This window comes from Glycine soja, chromosome 8 (genome assembly GCF_004193775.1).
Source record: "Glycine soja cultivar W05 chromosome 8, ASM419377v2, whole genome shotgun sequence".
Taxonomy (NCBI): Eukaryota; Viridiplantae; Streptophyta; class Magnoliopsida; order Fabales; family Fabaceae; genus Glycine; species Glycine soja.
In genome coordinates this window covers 11437806-11460005 of record NC_041009.1, presented here as the reverse complement: position 1 = coordinate 11460005, position 22200 = coordinate 11437806, and the positions used below count along the sequence as shown (strand labels likewise).

The 22200-nt window shown below is 29.1% G+C and overlaps 1 protein-coding gene across 1 annotated transcript in view; it reads left to right on the top strand.

Annotated features, from left to right (window-relative positions):
- Positions 1-12831: 12831 nt before the first annotated feature.
- The window catches only part of LOC114421959 (guanine nucleotide exchange factor SPIKE 1-like), a 33351-nt gene continuing 23982 nt past the window's right edge, over positions 12832-22200 (top strand). Inside the window, exons 1-12 of the mRNA XM_028388108.1 lie at positions 12832-13099; positions 13196-13358; positions 14851-14978; positions 15107-15210; positions 15324-15379; positions 15542-15639; positions 15739-15876; positions 18928-19239; positions 19859-20134; positions 20801-20968; positions 21048-21245; positions 21364-21407. Coding sequence (XP_028243909.1) covers positions 13037-13099; positions 13196-13358; positions 14851-14978; positions 15107-15210; positions 15324-15379; positions 15542-15639; positions 15739-15876; positions 18928-19239; positions 19859-20134; positions 20801-20968; positions 21048-21245; positions 21364-21407 — 1748 coding nt within the window. The 5' untranslated portion in view covers positions 12832-13036. The remainder of the gene's footprint in view (positions 13100-13195; positions 13359-14850; positions 14979-15106; positions 15211-15323; positions 15380-15541; positions 15640-15738; positions 15877-18927; positions 19240-19858; positions 20135-20800; positions 20969-21047; positions 21246-21363; positions 21408-22200) is intronic.

Sequence of the window (22200 nt, the reverse complement as noted above, 5' to 3'; positions counted from 1 at the left end):
TTATTTTGTTCGGATCCTAAATAAGAGATAGAAATAATTTATCTCCTTAATTTCTAGCAATTATTATTTTGAAAAAAAGTATTAATTAATTAAGGATATTTTTTTAAAAACTAATTAATAAAATTAAAAATTAAAAAAGAGTATTATAATTTGTTTTTAAAATGGTCTTGTAAACAAAGATTGAGGGAGTATAAATGTTTTCTTTGCCCCCCACTAAAGGAAATTCCTGATGCCAATGAACATGAGATTGTATTGTGTCCCATCTCCTATAAAACCTGTTGAGTAAATGTTTGTTTTTTTTTGAAAAAAAAAATTCTCAGTTTCTAGTATCTCGTGTGTAACACCCTCATTTTTGTTTATAGTTTTCTACAATTTAATATTTATTTAAGCGTTTGGATAGGAATTCAGAAATTCTGAATACGCAGTTGCATTCAAAATAATGAATATACTGTAGTTTAGATTTTTAATAATTTCTTAGATTGAAGTCTGAAAAATTATAAAATGTCCATTACGACCCTAAAAACTAGTAAAACGTTAAAGATGGGATGAATTAATAAAAACAGTTACAGGTTTAAAATACATTAATGTTTGGTAGAATTTTTTTTCTTCTAAAAGGATTAAAAAAATCGAACAGTTTGGAAATTTATAATTAATTGATATTTATTTAATTTATTATATATTTATTTTGCATTTGTTTAATAAAAAAATTATAAATGCTTATATAATAAATTAAAAATATTCAAGACCAAGCCCCATTCCCTCATCTTGTTGGTTTTATTTTTTTTATTTTTCCCAATTGGAATGAGCCTTCTTCTATTTCGTCATGTTGGTAGACTCGTTCTTCGGATTCTAATTGCATTTACAAAATATGATGATAGGCCTGAAGATTCTTCATTGCCTCTGAAGGATTTTGTATTTTTGCAATAAAAAATAATAATGAATCTGAAAAGAAGAAGAAGAAGAAGGAAGTGGTAGTAGGAGTAGTACCGGTGAGGTGAGGTAGGGTTTGATTAACTGTACAGAGTTTCTGAACCAAAAAGAAGAATTGAATTGAAAGAGGAAAGTGAAACCACCGTACACAAAGTCCAAAACCAATAATAACACGGTTATTTAATAATTAAATATCTATTTTATTGCCTATTTAATTATCATAAAACAAATCAAGATTTAATCCCTGGATAATGCGATGCTTACTCGTTCTATTTTTTTTCTTTTTATTTCTTTAATAAAATAGGATGTTTTGTTGGTGCAAACCTATCTTAATTTAGTTAGTTAAATAACATATATGAATATTATAAACTTCAATTTGGATAAAAAAAATTAATTTGGATGAGTGATTTTTTTTATTAACAATAATCATAATCACTCGATTCGATATTTAGTCATATTTAAAGTTGTTTACCCCTCTTTAAGAATATATTATATTATGGTAATGTGTAAAATTTTCTTTTGGACTAGCAATGATTAAGAATCGCAAGTAAAATTAATATCAATGTAGTGATTTAAGAGACACCCGTGATATTTGACCAAGGATACAAAATATATTTTACCGTGGGATCAAACTCAAGTTGAAATATGATGCAATCTCAAGTGTTCTATTTTTTTTTATTTTTTTTTTAAGTGGTAAGCAAGTTGGCTTAAGTCAGACTCTAATGTTTGGCTTAAGTGTGATGCAATTGGGTGACAAAATAAATTTACGTTTCGGTTACCATCATATTCGTTTATGCCCGGATGACACTCATAAAACAAGTTTTCGCACCATCGAGGGACATTATAAATTCCTAATGATGCCATTCGGTCTCGCTTCTTTTGAAGCCGCAATGAATGATTTATTTCGGCCTTATTTGCCCAAGTTTGTTTAAGTGGTTTTTTTTTATGATATTCTAATTTATAGTTCATCATTACAGGACCACTTAAATTAAACCATCTTGAGGTGGTTTTTCGGTTATATCAGGATAATCAATTCTTTGGCCGTTTGTCCAAAAGGCACCTTTGAAATGCCACCCATTTCTTATTTGGGCCATACTGCATGTGTCTCTTGATGGAGTGCAGCCAAACCCCGACAAAATTTCAGCTAAGATCCATCGGCCTCCACCTCTCTCCCTCACACCCAAGGATTGTGCATTTGCCTATTTGTAATGTGTGTAGGTGAAACATGAATCACCTATTATCTCAGAAGTTTTACACTGCTAACAAACCATTTGGTGTTGGCTTTAAAACATTATTCTCCAGCCAAACCTGATAATTAAAATGTAAGAACCAAGGATCATAGATGAGAGGTTGAGAAGCAATCACCTAATTATATCTGAGAAGTTTCACATGGTTAACAAATAGACATTAACTATGATAGTTTATGACTTTTCTCTTAATTTTTAAAACCATTTGTGTCTGGCTAAACATTTTGATTCAACAAATTAGAAATGTAATGTCAACACTCTTGGACCGGCGCGGTAAAACGTGGACTGATTGCTTTTTTTAAATAAATAAAAAATTACATCCAACTTTTTATTTTTTGACAAATTTTTCCTCAATTTTTTTATTTTTTAGCAAATTTTATTTTCACTTTTTGTGATTATTAAGGAAAAATGCTGAAGTAAAATTTATAAATTTCTTAAAAATTAAAAATAAAATACATCAAATTAAAAAGTGTTGAGGTAAAATTAGTCAAAAACTAAAAGGTTCTCACTATAAAAAGTCCAATTAAGCATAAAATAAAATATAAAATTTTAAGGAAGCAAACAAATTTAAGCATATATATACTTGACTTTTAGTAGCCTAGTGGTCCAAATCTTATGAATACAGCAAAGAGAAAAAGAAAAAGGAACAAGCAATTCTGAACACTTTTATGTCACTTTTCCCCCATTTTTTCCAGCTTAATTGGTGAGAAGCTTTCTTATTCAAGTCATATCACGATAGAACCTTTAACACTCATAAAAGGTCCACTTCGATCTTCATCTTCTCTAATTATTACACAACTTTACATCACATGTTTCCCTAACTCATCAACAATTAAACGTTTGAGTTCCAAAGACAAATTAATCTTGAGACATCAAGGCTGAGTTTGTTTTTAAAAAAATACTTATTTTAATAGAATAAATATTTTTTTAACAAATAAATTCAAACAATGAACCTAACACTATATGTGGCCTCAAAACTTAATTGATTGCGAGTGAACAATGAGACATTGATTTAGATGATAAGAAAAGAGAGGCGTCATATTTTTTATTAATGCCTAAACAATCTGTCTTCTTGTCACACTTTATTACAATCAATCAATTACAAGTATATTTTTTTGTTAATTAACTTATATGAATAGAAAACATGTATGTCTTCTAACAAGGAAACCGTATTAATTTGTTGCTGCAAAGTATGTTAATGTTTTTATTTAAAAAAGAGAAAGTAGAAAAATATTAAAAAATAGCAAATATATTTAGTATGCTACAAGAGAATTATTTTAATTTAGATGGAAAACATATATAACATAATGTTGCAGCCAAATTTTTAAAAATTAATTTTAGAATATAAATAGTTAAGATTTAAGACAAAAAATTAACCTAAAATTTCAAAAGTAATTAAATGTTATATTCAAGAATTCGAAATCTTAAAAGGAAAAAAAATCAAAATCATTAAGGCTTTAACAAGACATTTAAGTCAACTTCTAATATTTTTTATTACTTGAAAACTTGAAAACTTTATCTGACTATTTCATAAATAATTTTTTTTTAATAGATTTTTATTAACTTTTAGAGTTTTTTGAAACGTTATTTGAAAATTGAAATAGTATTTTTTTAAAACGTTACCTTTTAATTTGTAGCTTTTTATATTTTTTATTTTTACCTCGACATATTTATCTAATTTTTTAATTTTCCTTTTTAAACAAATCATGATTTATTATTTTTTTATTATTTTATACTTTTTAGCTATAAATAGTTCTATCAAACAATTATAATTTAATAAGCTATCAATTTTCTATTTTTAACTAACACCTAGCTTTCTAACATTCAGCTAGATTTTCAACTTTTAACTTTTCAGTTAGTTTTGTCGAACATAACCTTAATAATATAAAAGTAAATGTTAAATAAGATTAAGACTATGTTCAACAAAGCTAATTGAAAAAATAGCTAGAAATTTTTAAGTTAACTTATTAAATAATAAGTGTTTGGTAAAAAAAATATAAAATGACATATTTAAAGAAATAATAAGGAAAATGAATAAATATTTCAAGGATAAAAAAGGAATCGAATATAAAAACTAGAAGCTAGCATTTTAAAATTAAAAACTATATTTCAGTTAATGTTTAAAAAAACGTTAAAAAGTGATTAAAAAAATCGTTTACTTAACGGTTAAACAAGTTTTTCAATTAATTAAAATAACTTACCATGACATAAGTTTACATGTCACGAGAAGAAAGAATGTACATTAAGAAATTTTTTCATGTTTAAAAATGAGAACTTAAATTTATAATATAGGACTTGATAAATTATAGAATTTAATCTAATAAGTTATAAATTTGAATTTTCCTTTTGAGAGTTATAAACCAGACTTTATAAATTTTCATGACAATCTAACATTTATTTAACTATTCTAATTATAAGGGTTTAATCTATTATGTTTTGACAAGTTATTTTAATTAATTTTTAATTTTTTTATTAACTGAAAAATTGTTTCACTATTCAATAAACAAGTTTTTTAAAGTAATTTTAAGCATTTTTTAGTAGCTTATATCATTTTTTGAAATGTTACTTAAAGTAGTATTTTTTTAAAACAGTAGTTTTTAATTGTTTATATTTTGTTCTTTTTTAATCCTTGAAATATTTATTTAATTTCCTTATTATTTTTTTAAAAATATATTATTTGTCATTTTACATTTTTAGCTATTTCGATCCCAAGTTTTACTAAACACTTATGGTTTAACAAGTTAGCTTAAAAGTTTTTAGTTACCAACTTTCAAATAACTTTCCTGCTTTTAGTTAGTTTTTTAACTAGTTTTGTCAAATATAGTCTTAATCTTATTTAACACTTATTTTTTTATATTTATTTAGGTTATGTTCGAAAAAAACTAATTGAAAAGTTGGCTTGAAGTTGAAAGTTGGAAAAATAAAAATTGGTAGCTTATTAAATTATAACAATTTGGTAGAATTAGCTGTTGAAATAGGTGAAAAATATAAAATGACAAGAAAATAATAAAATCATGATTTATTTAAAAAAGTTAAATAGATAATTAAATAAATATATTAAGGATAAAAATATAAAAAAATAGAAACTAGAAGATAACGTCTTAAAAAATATTACTTCAACTAACATTTCAAAAAAACTTAAAAAGTTACTAAAAAAATTTATTCTACTAAACAATCAAATAAGTTTTTAAGCTAATAAAATAACATTAGATGTTAGCTTAATTGTCTTATCGAAAATAGTTTTAACAATTTTGAATATTTTCCTTTTAACATTTCAAATTCCTTAACATGACATTTAATTACTTTTGAAATTGTAGGTTATTTTTTTGTCTTAAATCTTAACTATTTATATTCTAAAATTAATATTTTAAAATTTTCTTACAAAATTTTGTTACATATTTTTTCCATCTAAATTAAAATAATACTCTTGTAACATACTAAATATATTTGCTATTTTTTAATATTTTTCTACTTTCTCTTTTCTAAATAAAAACGTTAATGTACATAGCACCATCAAATTAATACGGTTTCCTTGTTAGAAGACAAACATGTATTCTATTCATATAAGTTAATTATAGTAACAAAAAAATATATACTAGTAATTGATTGATTGCAATAAAGTGTGACAAGAAGACAGATTGTTTAGGCATTAATCACAAATATGAGGCCTCTCTTTTCTTATCATCTAAATCAATCTCTCATTGCTCACTATCAATGAATTAAGTTTTGAGGTCATATATAATTTTAGGTTCAATTTATTTATTTTAAAAATATTTATTTTAATAAAATAAATAACTTTTTTTTCTATTTGTATAAATTGCTTCTATTTAATAAAAGTATTTCTTTTATTTGTTTTGAAAAACAAATTCTATCTGCTTATTAAATAAACGCTTTTAAAAAACACTTATTTTAAAGTTATTTTTATAAATTTAGAAAAACAGTCTTAATGTCTCAAGATTAATTTGTCATTTTGGAACTCAAATGTTTAAACGTTGATCAGTTACGAAAACATGCGGTGTAAAGTTGTGCAATAATTAGAGGAGACGAATATCGAAGTGGACCTTTTTTTAAGGGAAGGATCCAAGGAATCATGAAGGAGGGGCGGAAATTTTTTTATTTAAATATTTATTTTCTAACAAATAAATAATGATTTTTATAGATGTATTTATTACTTTTATAAGAAAATTGATTTTTTATTTCAAATGATACTAGAAGAACATTTGTTTATAAACAGTTATTTTTAAAGTTTTGAAAGACTTTTTATTCTCACAAACACAATTACAATCAAATAGAACTCACATTAATAATCCTGTAATAATAAAAAAAAAACAAACACATCAAATATAATGATAACTAATTAAAAGTCATCAAATTTCATAACAATTATACATAATATATATAAATATTTTTATAAAAATTAATAATAATAATAATAATAATAATATATAAATAGATAAACGAAACTTATAACAATTCACAAAATATAATTAGCCTAAATAATAAAATTGATAAAAAACCATATCAAAATGTCATTCTTATTAGATCTTTTTTTATCAAATTTATTTATTAGTATATATATCTTTGGGATAGATTATAATTAATAGCAATATATATTAGGTTAAAATATAATTTTCATCCTTCTATTTTTTAAAATTTATAATTTTAGTCTCCTTAAACAATTTGAAACTTGTTGAATGTGTACTTTTTTTAATGTTTTTTTATTAAATTAAGGTTGTTAATAATTAAGTAATTTTAAAAAATATTTATCATGCACATAATAAATAAACAGTTGTCGATCAACATTTAAAGATCACATATATCAACCTTTAAATTCGGCTAGAAGGATAAAATTTTCTAATTCTTTAAAAGTGAAAGATAAAATGTCTTAATTAAAAAATAAGAGAATAAAATTATGAACTTTTTAAAAGTGAAGAATAAAATGTCTCAATTAAAAAATGAAAGACTAAAAACACAAATTAAAAAAAATAAGAGACAAAATTTACATTTTAACCTGTATATTATTAAAAAGATTAGCATTTTTCCCATATTAAAAAGATTGTTATATAATCACGGGTAACATATCTTAATTATCATATTTATTAATATATATATATATATATATTAATTGGTATATATTATTATATAATAACTAGTATATGTTATTTATACTAGAAGTAATATGTTTATTATTAATTATTATTATATATTATTAATAATATTTTTCAAAAAAAATATTATTATATATATAATTAAAAGCAATTTGAGGGACGGGCTAAAGCTCCTGGCTGCGCCATTGCATCGGTGTTTACCTTTTTTAAAACGTTAGTTTTAATTACTAGTTTTTTATATTATATTTTTTATTTTTTGCTTAAGATATTTATTAAATTTTTGTGTTATCATTTTTAAATATATTATTTTATATTTTTTAGTTACTTTAATAGATAATTTCATCAAACACTTATGATTTAATAAATTAACTTAAAAACTTTCAACTATTAATTATTTTTTAAAATTTCAGCAGTTAATTTTTTCCGACATAGTAAAAAAAAATCTTTGTTTGCAAAATTAACAACACTCTTGGAAGTGGAGATAAGTGACGGAAAGGAATTAGGGAAAGTTGGCCATACCTAGTTCAAACTTGTATAACAGGCTAAATGTTGGATGACAATTTCAATTCTTTGCAAAGAGTATGCGGGGTCGATTAGCCTCACTTCTGCAACTGACATTGATATATAACAAATTCAAACCATTTCAAAGCATCATTCTACAATTTTCTTAAAAATTCAACATCGAAATGAATATTTAATTATTGTAGCAATAGTATATTGAACTGTCTTATAACTGATCCAAATTTGGCTAATTAAACTAACCCAAAATTAAAAGAGTGGAAAAAAAAACTCATTTGATCATCTTGACTCTGACATAATGCAGAAATATATATTAATTTAACCTATAGTTGTTCACTTGTTAGTTCAATGTGATATTAACATTATGTCACCCCACTATCATGCACATATTACCCACCTACACCATAAAGGTACAGATAACCCAACCCACTCCATAAAAACTAGCTAGTTGGACGAAAGCTATATGCAATCATGATTCATGACTCATATATCTAGTCATTCTACTCCTTAATCTCCCATTTGTTAATTTAAAAATATAAATTAACAAATATTAAAATTTAAAATATATGATTAATTTAAATAAATAAATAAATTATTTGGGTTTAATGAAAAAAGAAAATAAAATGATTTTTAAAGCCAAAAATAAAAAACCAATAATTTGAAGTCCTAAATTTATTTAGAATATTTTTTTTCTTTCAAAATATGTTCTTTTATAAATCTTGATTATAAGGTTGAGCCTTTGTCCACGTGTTGAGAGACATAATTATTTAAACCATACATTTCATACCTTGATAGTAAAAAAAAATAATTATTTTTTTGTCTATATCATAGACTAATCTCATAATTAGTCTAAATTTTTTTTGCATATAAAATGAATCAAACACATATGTTCTTCCTTCATGTAGGTTGTTCTTTACGTCTCTTCACAACCCAAACATCTTCGTTGTCCCTATTACCTTAACCTTTCCCAACATTGATCAATCACTAGCGACAACCACATCATTATCTGTCATTCTCCAACATTCTCACCACCCACCACCACCATCCTACCTTTTAGCAGTTTTGCTCATCCAAACCACCAACCTCCCTTTCACTAGATCCACTCGCCCAAACACCATCGAACCACCACCAACCTCCACGAGCCAAGATCCACTTGGCCAAAAAAACTCTACCAGATCCCATTCTAAACATGAAAAGTTTCAGAAAAATTACAAACTCAACTACATTTAATGGGGCCTTATATATTATATATTTTTATATACTTTATGGTATCATCATTCATTGTTTGATATTTATGTTGTCATTGATTTTTTTTGTTATTTGTAATAATTGAAGATAATTACGAGAGTGTTTATAACAACTCATACACCTTACTCAATCAACTAAGGCAGTATCCTTGGTATATTTGAAGTGATCATAATGTCAAAAGAAGAGGAGTTGAATTGTGACTTTGTCAACTTTTCCTAAAGCATTAACCTTTATAAAATTTTACTCAAGATTACCTTGGTGTTCAAAAAGCCTTGAGATGATTATGTGAACCTAATGTTAGTTCACATTTGTTCATGTATAGAATATCATAACTTAAATAAAAGCATTTCTCAGTATATTGTTATAATGAAAAATTCAATTTGTGTTATGCAGATGGAGCACTCAAAATGTTGTGTTCAAAAGGTCATATTGTTTAGAATGTTGTTTCTAGCTTATCATGCATAAAACCATGTTCATGTTTAAGGAAAGCTTTAAGACTTTGATGCATATAACATAGTTGGTTTAAAACATATCTTTTGATCACAAAGATTATATAGTTAAAGCGTGGCATTTTACAAACCAGTTAAGCTTGTTATGAAAATCTCTTTTGTATGCATTCTGATATGTGCCATTTTGAGCTTGGAATGGTTTAATGTAGATGCAATATATAAGACAACAAAATAGCTTATTGTAAAAGGAAGGGAATAAATGATTAACACTTGGATTTTTATACTAGTTCACCTTAACTTTGGACTGCGTTCAATCCTTACACTTCAATATGAAATTTTTCACTAACACAACCAATAATATGTTGGACCAGTCAATTGCTACATCTTTACAATTATCAACACCCTTGATGAACTTTTCTTTTCAGCCATCCCTTGAGCTTTCAACATCTGCTCACCACAACACCACACTAGTATTGGCTTGGAGATCACCCATTCAACCATGACACCCGCGTGGTTATGTGAGAGACAAATCTAGTGAAAAATTATTAAATTTTGGGTTAAAAATAATCATCTCCTTCTCATTCATTGTATTTTTTTTACTTTTCAACAAAACAAAAATACATTTCACATAATAAAAATATCCTAAATTTAAAATTACCTATGTTTCCTTATCAACCCACAATTCCTTTCGCCTTAGATCCATTTATTTCCAAATACGCCATATATCAATGATATATGATACTCCCAGAGGAGAATATTGTTTGACTTTTATAATTTACATTTAGCATCCTTTTAAATAAAAATACCGAGTTTGTTTATGTTGTATATTAAATTAAATCAAAATATTAATACATCCCTTTTAATGCAAGGCAAAGTACACCATAAAATAATATGTCCCTTCTAGATCATTCATTTTTAAGCTGTGCCTTTCCTTCAAATCTTTCGTAGCTGCGTAGGTTAGGTAAAAAAAAGTAAAATAAAAAATGATTTACAAAGAGAAGAACTCCACCACTTCCTATCCACCATAATTGCTTTTCTTTGAAGCAATAATAATAAAAAAAAGCTGCTGAAACGACCTGAAGAAGGGAAATACAAAATACGTGTCAAATTAAATAAAAAATTTCAAAGGTGTTGATAATCAATAAAATATTGGAACGATTTCCTTTTTTCTTTTCCTTAAAACCTTAATTATAAAATGTTTTAGAAACTATTAATGATATAGAACAAGCTTTCATTTTGATTCTGTAAATATTATTGTCTTACTCACAAGAATTAGATCATATATAATTTATTTACTGAAGGAGTTAGTATAAGTTTTTTTAGAACGTTTAAATAATTAGGATTTTAGACATTCAAAAAAGTCCTTTTATCCGTTGCAGTAGATATAAATATTAAACATATTGCCACATTAATTTTTTTTATCATAATATTGTTTTATATACTTATAAATCTATATAGGTAAAGTGTTTTTCAGTACATAAAGAAGAGAGAAAAAAAGCTAAAACGCCGAAGCATATGATTGGAGAGTTATTCAATTTGGTTTTTTATTTTTAAAAAATTTAATGCAATCTTTTATGCTTTTAAAATACATTAAAATAATCCTTCTGAAATAATGATTATTTTTTATTTATTTTGGAATATAATTTTAAACCATTTTTAAAATTAATTTGAGACATAAAACTTATTTCATTTTATTTGCTTACATGAAAATTATAAAATTGAACCGATGTTCAATCAATAAAAAAGAATATGATATGTTAGCTTTTTAAAAATATTTTATAAAAAATAATATGAATTAATAATACAAGTTTCACATTTTAAATAAGTCAAAAAATGGATTTAAAATTATGTCTTGAAATAAAAAATAATTATTGTTTTAAGAGGATAATTTTTACTATTTTTAAAAACACAAATAACGTACTAAATTAAAATTTTAAAAGATAAGATATAAAATTAAATATAATTAAAAATATAAAAGACTAAAAGTATATTTTATCATATACTTAAATTCTTTTTTTCAAATAAAGTTTTAGCTGAAGTCAAATCCTAAAAAAATACTTATATTAAATAAAATATCAAATGTAACCTCAAAATTGACAAGTTTTTTAATTGATGTTGTGTGTTATGATACCTATAAAATTTCTAGAAATCCAAAGGATAAATAATTTCACATAGCTTCATATCAAATATCATAATATAAAAATATTTTGTCCTAGGTAATAAAATACTACAATATTATATTTTCAATTATATCAAGTAATTAAAAGTTATAAAGATAAATTTTGGTGACAACAAATTGATTGGGTTGAACATCAAATTTCACTATATTTTCATATGGATCATTTAAATGACCAACTCCAATGTGTAGGTTGTCTCCCTAATAGTTCAAGAAATTGATAGAAAACCTAAATGTTTCTAATTTCACAAAATTTGAGAACAAAATAATTAAAACGTGAAAAATAATATAAATTATGAGGAAAAAACACACATGTAAATATAAAATTAACAAACATTTACAATGTAAAAAAAGCATAGAAGAATATAAATCACAACGAAAAAATACATGTAAATATAAAATAAACCAAAATTCAGAACAGAAAAATTCCTAAATCAATTTGTGAATTTCAAATGTTGGATGATATCTATCTTATATATTATTAATTTTAAAGTGAAAAAGATTAATATTGTACTTTGTGCTTATATTTGTTTGAGTTTAATATTTCTTTTTTTATCATAAAAATATCATATTATTATTTTTAAATTATATAATGTGATAAATAATTAAAATAATTGATAAAAATATGTATAATTTTTTGATTTCTAAAAAGTTATTAAAAACTGTTAATAATCAACCAAATAAAGTTTATAAACTTTATTTTAAAAAACATGATTTTTAAAAAAAAATTCTACCTTATCAAATACTTCAAAATAGTATTAAAATTTGTATAATGATATTTAATAAATAATAAATAATATATATGATAAGTTTGTTGATTTTTAAAATAATTTAAATAATTATTTATAATTAAATGATAATATATCTGTTTTATACCAAGTATATAAATATTAAATTCGTTATTTATTAGTTAATTATATAAAAGTCTTTCATATTATTATGGATTAAAAAACATTAAATTCTGATGATCTTTATCTAAAAAAAAGTTTTCGAAAAAGAAAAGAACAAAGCAGATCAGAAATGCAGAATAAACAAGTTGGGGGAAAAAAATAATAAGAAAGAGACATTGGGTCCGACACCTCCCTGCTGTGTACATATGAAACCTCTTTGGCGTTTTCTCTCTTTGGACTTCTTTTGACTTCTTTTCTCTCTCTCTCTCTCTCTCTCTCTCTCTCCTTCTTTTCCTTCCTCTCTCTGCACTTCAACAACTCTCTTTCTCTCGCAATGCATCTTCTTCTTCTTCTTTCAGATCCAGCCAATGCTCCACATTGCGCACTCTCTCTCTAAACCCTAATCCCGAAAACGACGCCGTCTCGCCCTCACTCTCCCGCGCAAAACCCTAGATCTGCTGCGACTGCGATGCTACACCTCCGCCAGCGCCGCGATGCCGCCGCGCCCGCCACCACGCGCTGGCGCAACACGGTAGGTTATTAACGGCTACAACAAACAACCGAGTCCTCCTCGCTGGAAACGGTGCGTTTTGAAGTGACGCTTTTTGTTTTGTGTTTTTGAGTGTAGTTCGAGGAGAATCTGGAGCAGTGGCCGCACCTCAACGAGCTCGTCCATTGCTACACCACGGATTGGGTCAAGGATGAGAACAAGTACGGACACTACGACTCCGTCGGAACCCCGTCGTTTCATAACCAAATATATGAAGGCCCCGACACTGACATTGAAACCGGTATTCTCTCTCTCTCTCTCTCTCTCCAGTTTCTTTGCTTTCTTTTTTTATCGTATTAGCTTCTGCATTAGTTTGCGTTTTTTTTTTTTTTTGAAATTTTGAAATGTGGGTTAAATGCGAGTTTGGTTAATTAAAATAGGGGTAATGCTATTAAAAGCATGTGTGATGTGATATTGACAGAAATCGGTGTTTATATCTATTCTTCTTCTTTTTCTTCATCTTCTTCTTCATTATATCAGCTTCGGGACTGTTTGGATAAGAAAAAATGAAATAAGTTTTTCCGTGAGCTAAAGTTAGTTTATGCATAAGTTAAAAATAAGCCTTCGGAGAAGCTAATATGAGAGAGCTTTGCTTCCATAAATTATTAGCTTATGTACAAGTTAATTTTTATAGCTTATGCAGAAACTTATTTCATTTTTGCTTATCTTTTCTCTTCTATAAGTGCTTGTGGAGTTTATCCAAACAGAGCTTTATGCATTTCTGCGATTATTTTTTTTTAAATTATGAAATGGAGTTTAAATGTGAATGTGCTTATTTACTGGGTTAATGCCAATAAATTAATAATAGTATGTGACACAGACACTGAGACTGGTCTCTCTCTCTCTGCATTTGCTTGTTTATCATACTTTTGCTTGTTTATCATATCAGCTTTTGCATTGTGACTTCGGGCATTCTGCGCCATAACACTATTAATAGCATGTGGGTGGGTTTAGGGTTGTGTTTGTGATTAGAGGCTGTAGATATTTTTTTAGCTTAAATATGTTTTTGGTCACTGCAAGTTAACGTTTTTTCATTTTTGTTCCTTTTAAGTTAATTTTTCTTATTTTAGTCCTTGTACGTTTGTGCCTTTTCAATTTTGATCCTTGTAAGATATTTTGCTCATTTTTAGTCCTGTAAGTTTGTGTTTTTCAAATTTTGGTTCTTGTAAGCACGGACTTATGGGGACTGTAAATGAAAAAATTAGAATCTTACAAGTTCAAAAATTGGAAAAATGCAAACTTACATGGACTAAAAATGAGCAAAATATCTTACAGAGTCCAAAATTGGGAAAACATTAACTAACAAGGACTAAAATTAGAAAAATGAACTTATAGGGACCAAAAATGAAAAATCCCTAATTTACAGGAACCAAAAACATATTTAAGCCCTATTTTTTTTTGTAAATACAATTTTGCCTTTCCTCTATCATACTAGCTTCTGCATTTATCAATTTTGTTTTTACTTTTTTAAATTATGAAATGGGTTTTACATGTGCATGTGCTTATTAACTGTGGTATTACTGCTAATAGCATGTGATACTGGTATTTCTCTTTTGTTTTTTTTCCCCATTTTTTATATTTTTTGCTTCTGCTGCTTCTTCATCATATCTGCTTCTGCATTCTGTATCATAACACTGGTAATAGAATGTGGGTGGGTTTGGGTTGTGTTTATTGGTGATTAATGATTGTAGCAAGTTTTTTGTTTTCTTGAACAAAGTTATTGGTGTATGCAGAAATGCGCCTTGCTGGGGCAAGGCAAACGAAGGGTGATGAAGTTAATGATGATGACATACCTAGTACTTCGGGAAGGCAGTTTACGGAAGGTGTAGATGGTGACTTGCTGCCTTCAGATGTTCCAAAGGTTGATAGGGGTTTAGTTTGGTTCCTTGTTTTAATTCCATTGGAGATTCTGTGCTAGTTTACGATTCAAGTTTTGTAGAAATGGTATTGTTACTGATTTTGGTTTTATTAATTGACTTAAATGTGCAGCATATTGGTCAATCTCCCCTTCCTGCTTATGAGCCTGCATTTGATTGGGAAAATGAGAGGACATTGATATTTGGACAAAGGATACCGGAAACTCCTCTATCGCAGTATGGCATTCGTGAGATGTTGTTTCTTAGTAGAGTATATTTTCAATTTCTTTTCCTGTTTTTTTTTTCCCAACTGAGTTTTTTTGTCGATACTTTTCTATTTGGCATCACAGTGGAATGAAGATCTCTGTAAAAGTTCAGTCTTTACAATTTCAAGCAGGATTGGCTGGTGAGTGTTATGTGGTTGATATTGGTGGGATAATGTGGTAGACAAATTGCTTCTTCTCATTGTGCCATTGCCAATGCTATGCTATTTAATTTTTAGTGTTTATGCTGAAAGTGGATTTATATGTCTGACGCAGAGCTCTGTTTTTGTTCTCATAATTTGTAGAGCCCTTTTATGGTACAATTTGTTTGTACAATAGGGAGAGAAGAGAAAAGTTATCAGAAGACTTTTACTTTCATGTCTTGCCAACTGAAACGCAGAATGTAAGAATACAATTTTTTTTGTTAAAATATATGTAATCAATGGGTGATTTTGAAGTGACAATGATTCGGTCCCATCCCCCCATTTTTTGCTTTTTCCAGGCCAAAATTACATGTGAACCTCGTGCAGTCTTTTACTTAGATGCGCCATCTGCTTCAGTTTGTTTGTTAATCCAGTTAGAGAAGCATGCTACTGAAGAAGGCGGGGTTACTGCTTCTGTTTATTCACGTAAAGATCCAGTATGTATTGGCATTTTTCTTCCTTTGTTGTTGTTGTTTAGCCAAGAATTTGAGCTGCTGTTCCGCTATTACATGTGTACATACAGTATATGGGAGCACCTTTTGTCCATAAGATGGGCATGTCATCTATTTATTAACAAATTATTGGTTCTAGCTTAATGGTAACAAAGATGGGCGGTGGTTACTTTCTTTAAAAGAAAAGCTTGAGCTTTAATCGTTACAAAGTCTATACTTACTGCTTAATATTAAGCCCAAGTCTTTTTAATTTGTTGCATTGTCCCAAATTGGACTGCATTTTGTTGACCAATCTTTTCAACAATGCCATCCATTATAAAAGATTATTTAGCTGTTATTTATATGTGAGATGTATCAATAGGCTTCAAAAAGACTGTTCTCTTAGGTTAGTTTGGATATTTAATGGGGAACGAAATAGAATAAAAATTCCAGTCCCCATTGTTTGGATACTTTATGATGGAACATGGTAACAGTTATTGCATGAACTTATTATTCTTATTTCACTTGATGCTTTTTCCTGGTCCCTTTCTTCAAATTTGTGTATTCATTTTTGTGCATCTCTACCCAGTTAACTTGTTGAAAAGTTGAGCTGAGTAAGCAATGAGTTTGAAGTGGGTGGCCCCTATTGCAAAAAGCAACTAACAATAAATTGGGATTCGGGATTTATCATCCCTCTATTTTGTGTCATTGAATGTGGGTATTTAGGAATAATTTGTGAAACAATGGGGGGAATAAAAAAATGGTCAACTCAATAGTCTAAAAAAATTCCTTCAAGGAAGATTTATTGCAAAGATGAAAGAGAGGGCATACTTATGAGAGAATGGCCTAGTTTGTAGATGCTGGATGTCTTCAACTTTGGGAGGAAGAAGCATACACTTGCAGAGGGAGGAAGACACAAAGTAAAGGATTAACTTCTTTACAAACAAATAAAACGATCAAAAGTGCTGATTCCATCCCATACCCCCATCAATTGGGGTGGGGGGTTCAGAATGGGGGTCTTTGATGCATTGCAATTTAAGTACAGGGTTTTTATTGTGTGCCATGGAGGCATGCACACTGGATAAGAAGATAAAGTTAGGAAGTTTATATTGTGAAAGAAAGTATTTATTATATCTAAACATAAGCAATTCATTTCGTGATTTTTTAAGTTATTTCAAGCATTTAATAGGTTATGTTTGAATGGGCACGTGATAGACAATCCCATTTATACTATCCAAACAAAGGTGCACTTTAAAACTTGATTTCATTCTTCTCCATTCCCCTATCCATTAATGCAAACAAAGCCTTAGAGCTGTTCACTAAGTAGTTTAATATGGTCTTCCTTTCCTTAATATTCTTCCATCTACCAATCATGATGTTGCATTCCGTTTTCTTCCAATAAGCTATATTTTCTTCAATAGCCTCCATGGTCAAATTCATTTGTTGATTCTAATATTTGACTCTAATCTCAGGATAGGATGGTGGCTTAAATCCTGTGCCATCACTGCCATGTCTTGCAACCAATTCCAAGATGTCATAGAATTCATCACGTCTTGTCACATTGAATGGTATGGCATGGCATTGTAGAAAAAAAGAACCAATTTCTTGACATGCTTCCTCAGTCAAATTCTTCTTAAAAATGTAATTCGTTATGGATTGGGTGCTTACTCTGCTTTTTTTAAAAGTAGTTCTAGAACATTGTACCACATCATTCCCTTCTCTTTTTTCACCAAATTTATATGCACATCATTGGTGCTGGATTTCTTGATTAATCTCTCTTGCAACGGCGATGCAATTGCTCACATTTCTGTCTTCACTTCATCAGTAACAAATTTGCATGCTACAACCTCCTTTGTGTCCAAACCCTATGGCCTATGATGCTTCATGATTGTAATGCTGTATTTAATTTTTTTTTCCTTGCATCTCCGTCCATTGAAATATGCTTCCACCTCCTATGTCCAATTGGATTCTTATGCATTTAAGGACCCTCACTCACAGCATCACCTGGGTTGCTACCAGCAGCAGCTGCACTAGCACTCTGTTAACCCCAAGCACCAAAACATAGAGGGCAAGAGAAGCAACAAGTAAAACAAAGAAGAAAAACCCAATTTGAATCAGCATAATAGCATAAGCATTAGATTGTGCAGTAAAATCTCGTAATTTGATTGAATGAAAAGCAGCTGAACCAGCACCCATAGAAGATAATATAACGGGCAGATCAGGAAGCGCCTAGTAGAAACAGAAAAAGACAAGGTTGAACTTGAAGATGATGCAGATTGGAACAAGAAGACACAAGTCGGAATGGAGGAAGAAATAGGGCTTGGATTCTTTTAAGTGGATCTTCAAAATTGGTTAAGTTCCCTTTTTTTCTTCCATTAGTGGGCCTTCTGATCAGCAGTGGATCAACCAATCACACTAGAACAAGTTTACATAGGTGATTGCGATCAATGGCATCTCCAGAATTGCGGACATGTCTGATTCACAAGTTAGATTTGGGGATCAGCACTTTATTTAGGCAAAACTGGGAAAAGGATAAGGAAAGGAGTGTAACGGGAGAGCAAGAGTGTGATTTGTCCTATGTGGGACTTGAAAGATGTAATGAAACCATATGCTTCTATAAGAAACACATTAAATAAGATAGTGAGCCTAGGCCCTTCAGCAGTTCAACTAGGCTTTCAACTAAGAACATTATTAAGCCTTTTTTTCTTTCTCTTCTTTCATCTTCTACTTCATTCATTTAGATTCTTTTTTGGGCTTGAACATTTCAAAAAATGAAGACACTTTTTTTTTAATTTTGAACAGGTGTTCATAGGATGTTGGTTACAAGATTTTAAATTATTAGTTGAAAAGGGAGAAGCAGGGTGTAAATATGCATTTTCTGGCTTGGACGTTGGATTTTTTTTTTCTTTCTAGTAGTAAATAAGTTCTGTGAATTTTTTCTTGTTGACTGTGGATGCTTGCTTATTTTAGGTTATAATTTACAGGGTGACTGTTATTTGTTTGGGATGATACATTTTAGGAAATTGTTTAGGCTTTAACATTTACTTCACTTTACAGGTGCACTTGACTGAGAGAGAAAAGCAAAAACTGCAGGTGTGGTCTAAAATCATGCCTTACAAAGAGTCCTTTGCATGGACCATCGTATCATTATTTGATAGCAGTATTGGTGCAGCTTCAGTAGGGCCTGCTTCCCCTAGCAGCCCTCTTGCTCCTAGTATATCTGGTTCAAGTTCTCATGAAGGTGTTTTTGAGACTAGTGCAAAAATCTCTTTAGATGGAAAGCTGAGTTACTCTAATGGAAATTCAGTGGTAGTAGAGGTTTCAAACTTAAATAAAGTCAAAGAAAGCTATACTGAGGAATCACTTCAGGTGTGCGCTTCAGATTTCCTGATTTTGCTTTTGTTGTTAGTGGCTGAATTGAAGGAATAAAATTTCTGGCTTAAATTTGCTGTTATTTATAGCACTTTTAAGGTGATATTATTGACACTGGCAATTTACACGAGGCATTACATTGCAATAATTCTTTATGCAGTAAATATTTATTTATTGATTTTCCCCTCTTATATGGGTTTTTTTATTTATTGATTTATTGTTTTTGTTTATATGCACTATATTACAATCGTTCAGTGTGCTTTAAATATTTATTTATTGATTTTTTCTTCTTATTTGGGTTTTGTTTTCTGTTCCTCCATCTGATTGAATGTTAAATTGTGATTGCATTGTCCTTTGTGATCTAATGTTTGTTTTATTTAATATTAAATTCAACTTTGTTTTTAATTGGCATTATTGTTTGGGTTTCCAAATCAGAGAATCTGTGTTTGGTCTATATGACACTATGTTGTGCCACTTTTTACATTATCAAGTTTGAGCTTTGGGTAACTGCATTTCTCTTTTCTTGAGAAGACATTTATATGACTGCTATGATTAAAATAAATTAGTGTTTCATACTGATTTATTCTGTTGCTGGTATTTCTTGAAAAATATCTAGGATCCTAAACGTAAGGTGCACAAACCTGTCAAAGGTGTTTTGAGGCTGGAAATTGAAAAGCACCAGATTTCCCAGGCTGATTTGGAAAACATGTCAGAAAGTGGTAGTATAACCAATGATTCTGTTGACCAAGGGGATCGAATTGCGGATTCACTGTCTGGAAAGTACCCTAGTAATGGTTGTGATGATCCTCAGGGTAGCAACCTCAGGGTAGTATCTCCAGTTTTGGGAAATGGAGCAAATCAACATGGAAATTCAGATTTTAATGCCCATGATGTAAGTATTGTCTTTTGACATAGTTAACAGCCTTTAGTTAGTCAATGGAGTTAACTTTTTTAAAGGAATTAATAATAACAAATTTGATCTTAAAAGTGAATTTGTATCGCTGAGTTCGTGGTTGATATTTTCTTTTGACTTGGAGTCTTCGCAAGGAAGATAGTGGTAACTATGGATATTTTAGTGTATGATCATGAAAACAGCTTTATGGTGTACTTTATCAAAGTGTCAAGTTTTATCAATGTTGAGTAAATAAAGAGCATGTAACTCTTCCATTGTTATACCAAAATGCATTGTTAATAATGTGGGGTGCACATACTGGAATTGTGTTAAATTGGACATATCTGGTGCTATGGGTTCATTTTTTAATGGTTTATTTCTAATTAATGGTAGGAGAAAAGGAACTTGTGTATAATCTTGAACCACTTCGAGGAGGACCTAATTTTCAAAACCTTGGTGTTTCTTAATTGTCACTTCTCATGTTGATCACTTCATGAGGGATATTTGCATCTTGCTAGTCTATGTTGTATTTGGTTAATATAATAATGCCAAAAGTGCTTAATTTTGCTATGGTGGTAAAGATATTTTGTGATACTGTGGTTTTAAGTAATTCTATTTATACATGCTGTGCCTCTGCTAATGTGCTCTATATTGATTAACATATAGTTCCATGCTTTTGACTTCCGCACTACAACAAGAAACGAGCCTTTTTTGCAACTTTTTCACTGCCTGTATGTGTATCCGTTGACTGTAAGTTTGGGTAGGAAAAGGAATTTGTTTTTACGGGCTGAACTCAGGGAGGATGATGGTGATATTCGTAGGCAGCCATTGGAGGTAATGACCTTTATTTTTGTGTTCTTAAGGAAAGTCATTGTCCTATGCTTTCATCTTATGTGTGACTCAATCTGCCCAGGCAATATATCCTAGAGATCCAGGTCTCGATGCATCATTTCAAAAGTGGGGTCACACCCAAGTTGCTGTCGGAGCTAGGGTTGCTTGTTACCATGATGAAATCAAACTTTCCCTTCCTGCTATGTGGACACCAACGCACCACCTTCTATTTACTCTATTTCATGTTGATCTGCAAACAAAATTGGAAGCTCCAAAGCCAGTAAGTTTATTTTTGCTTTCCACCCAATTTATTGTTTTTTCATTCCTTCCTTTTACCGCTGCTGTCTGGGGTTGCATATTGATTGTTATGAATTGATTATGCTTCTTAATTTTTACAGGTGGTAATTGGATATGCAGCACTTCCTTTATCTTCCCATGCTCAGTATGTTTTCTTAATTTGATCTCTTTTCCTTTGGTTAGACTTTAATGTTTATTTTATTAATTAATGATAGTTCTTGGCCGGTTGCTGTTGCACAGTGAAACCAAAATGTACTTCTTACCATAGGAGTCTCAATTACAATTTTAATGACCACAATGTTGATGGCAAGGCTGGATCTAAAATTTGACATCTGATGAGTTTGAAAGCTTTTCTTCTTTTTGTACTTGTGTGGCATGCTGGTTATATTTCTTTTCTGATATTTTTATACATGACCAAATTAACTTATAGTTCAAATTGGCAATATGAAAAGTTGTTCAGCCTTTTGCATGTGTTCATGTACAATGAGTGAAGCATAAGTTACCTAATGTGCACAACCTTGGATATGAGGACTTAGATTGATCTGATGGCTTGAGGAGAATAATTCCTCAGCTCTTTATTTATAATGATCAGAATTGAATACAAGGGTTATTTCTTAATTGTAGGGATAATACAATCAGAATCAATTACATAAAAATAGTAACTAAGCAAGTGTAATCATGGTAGTCGAAATCATGTTTTGGAGCGTAAGTTCATATGTGTTTATGATCTTCTCTCCATCATCTGAGTTTGTTTGTTTTTTTTTTTTGCTCAGCAAAAATAATTATATATATCTAAAGAGTACCAGAGGTATGAAATATACATAGTGAGGTTGGGTGCACAGCTGGTTCCCAATGCTAACAGTTCATCAAGCACTTCTGGGAGACACTAAAACCTGATATCATTAGGTTTCTTGATGAATTCCATGCTAACGGTATCT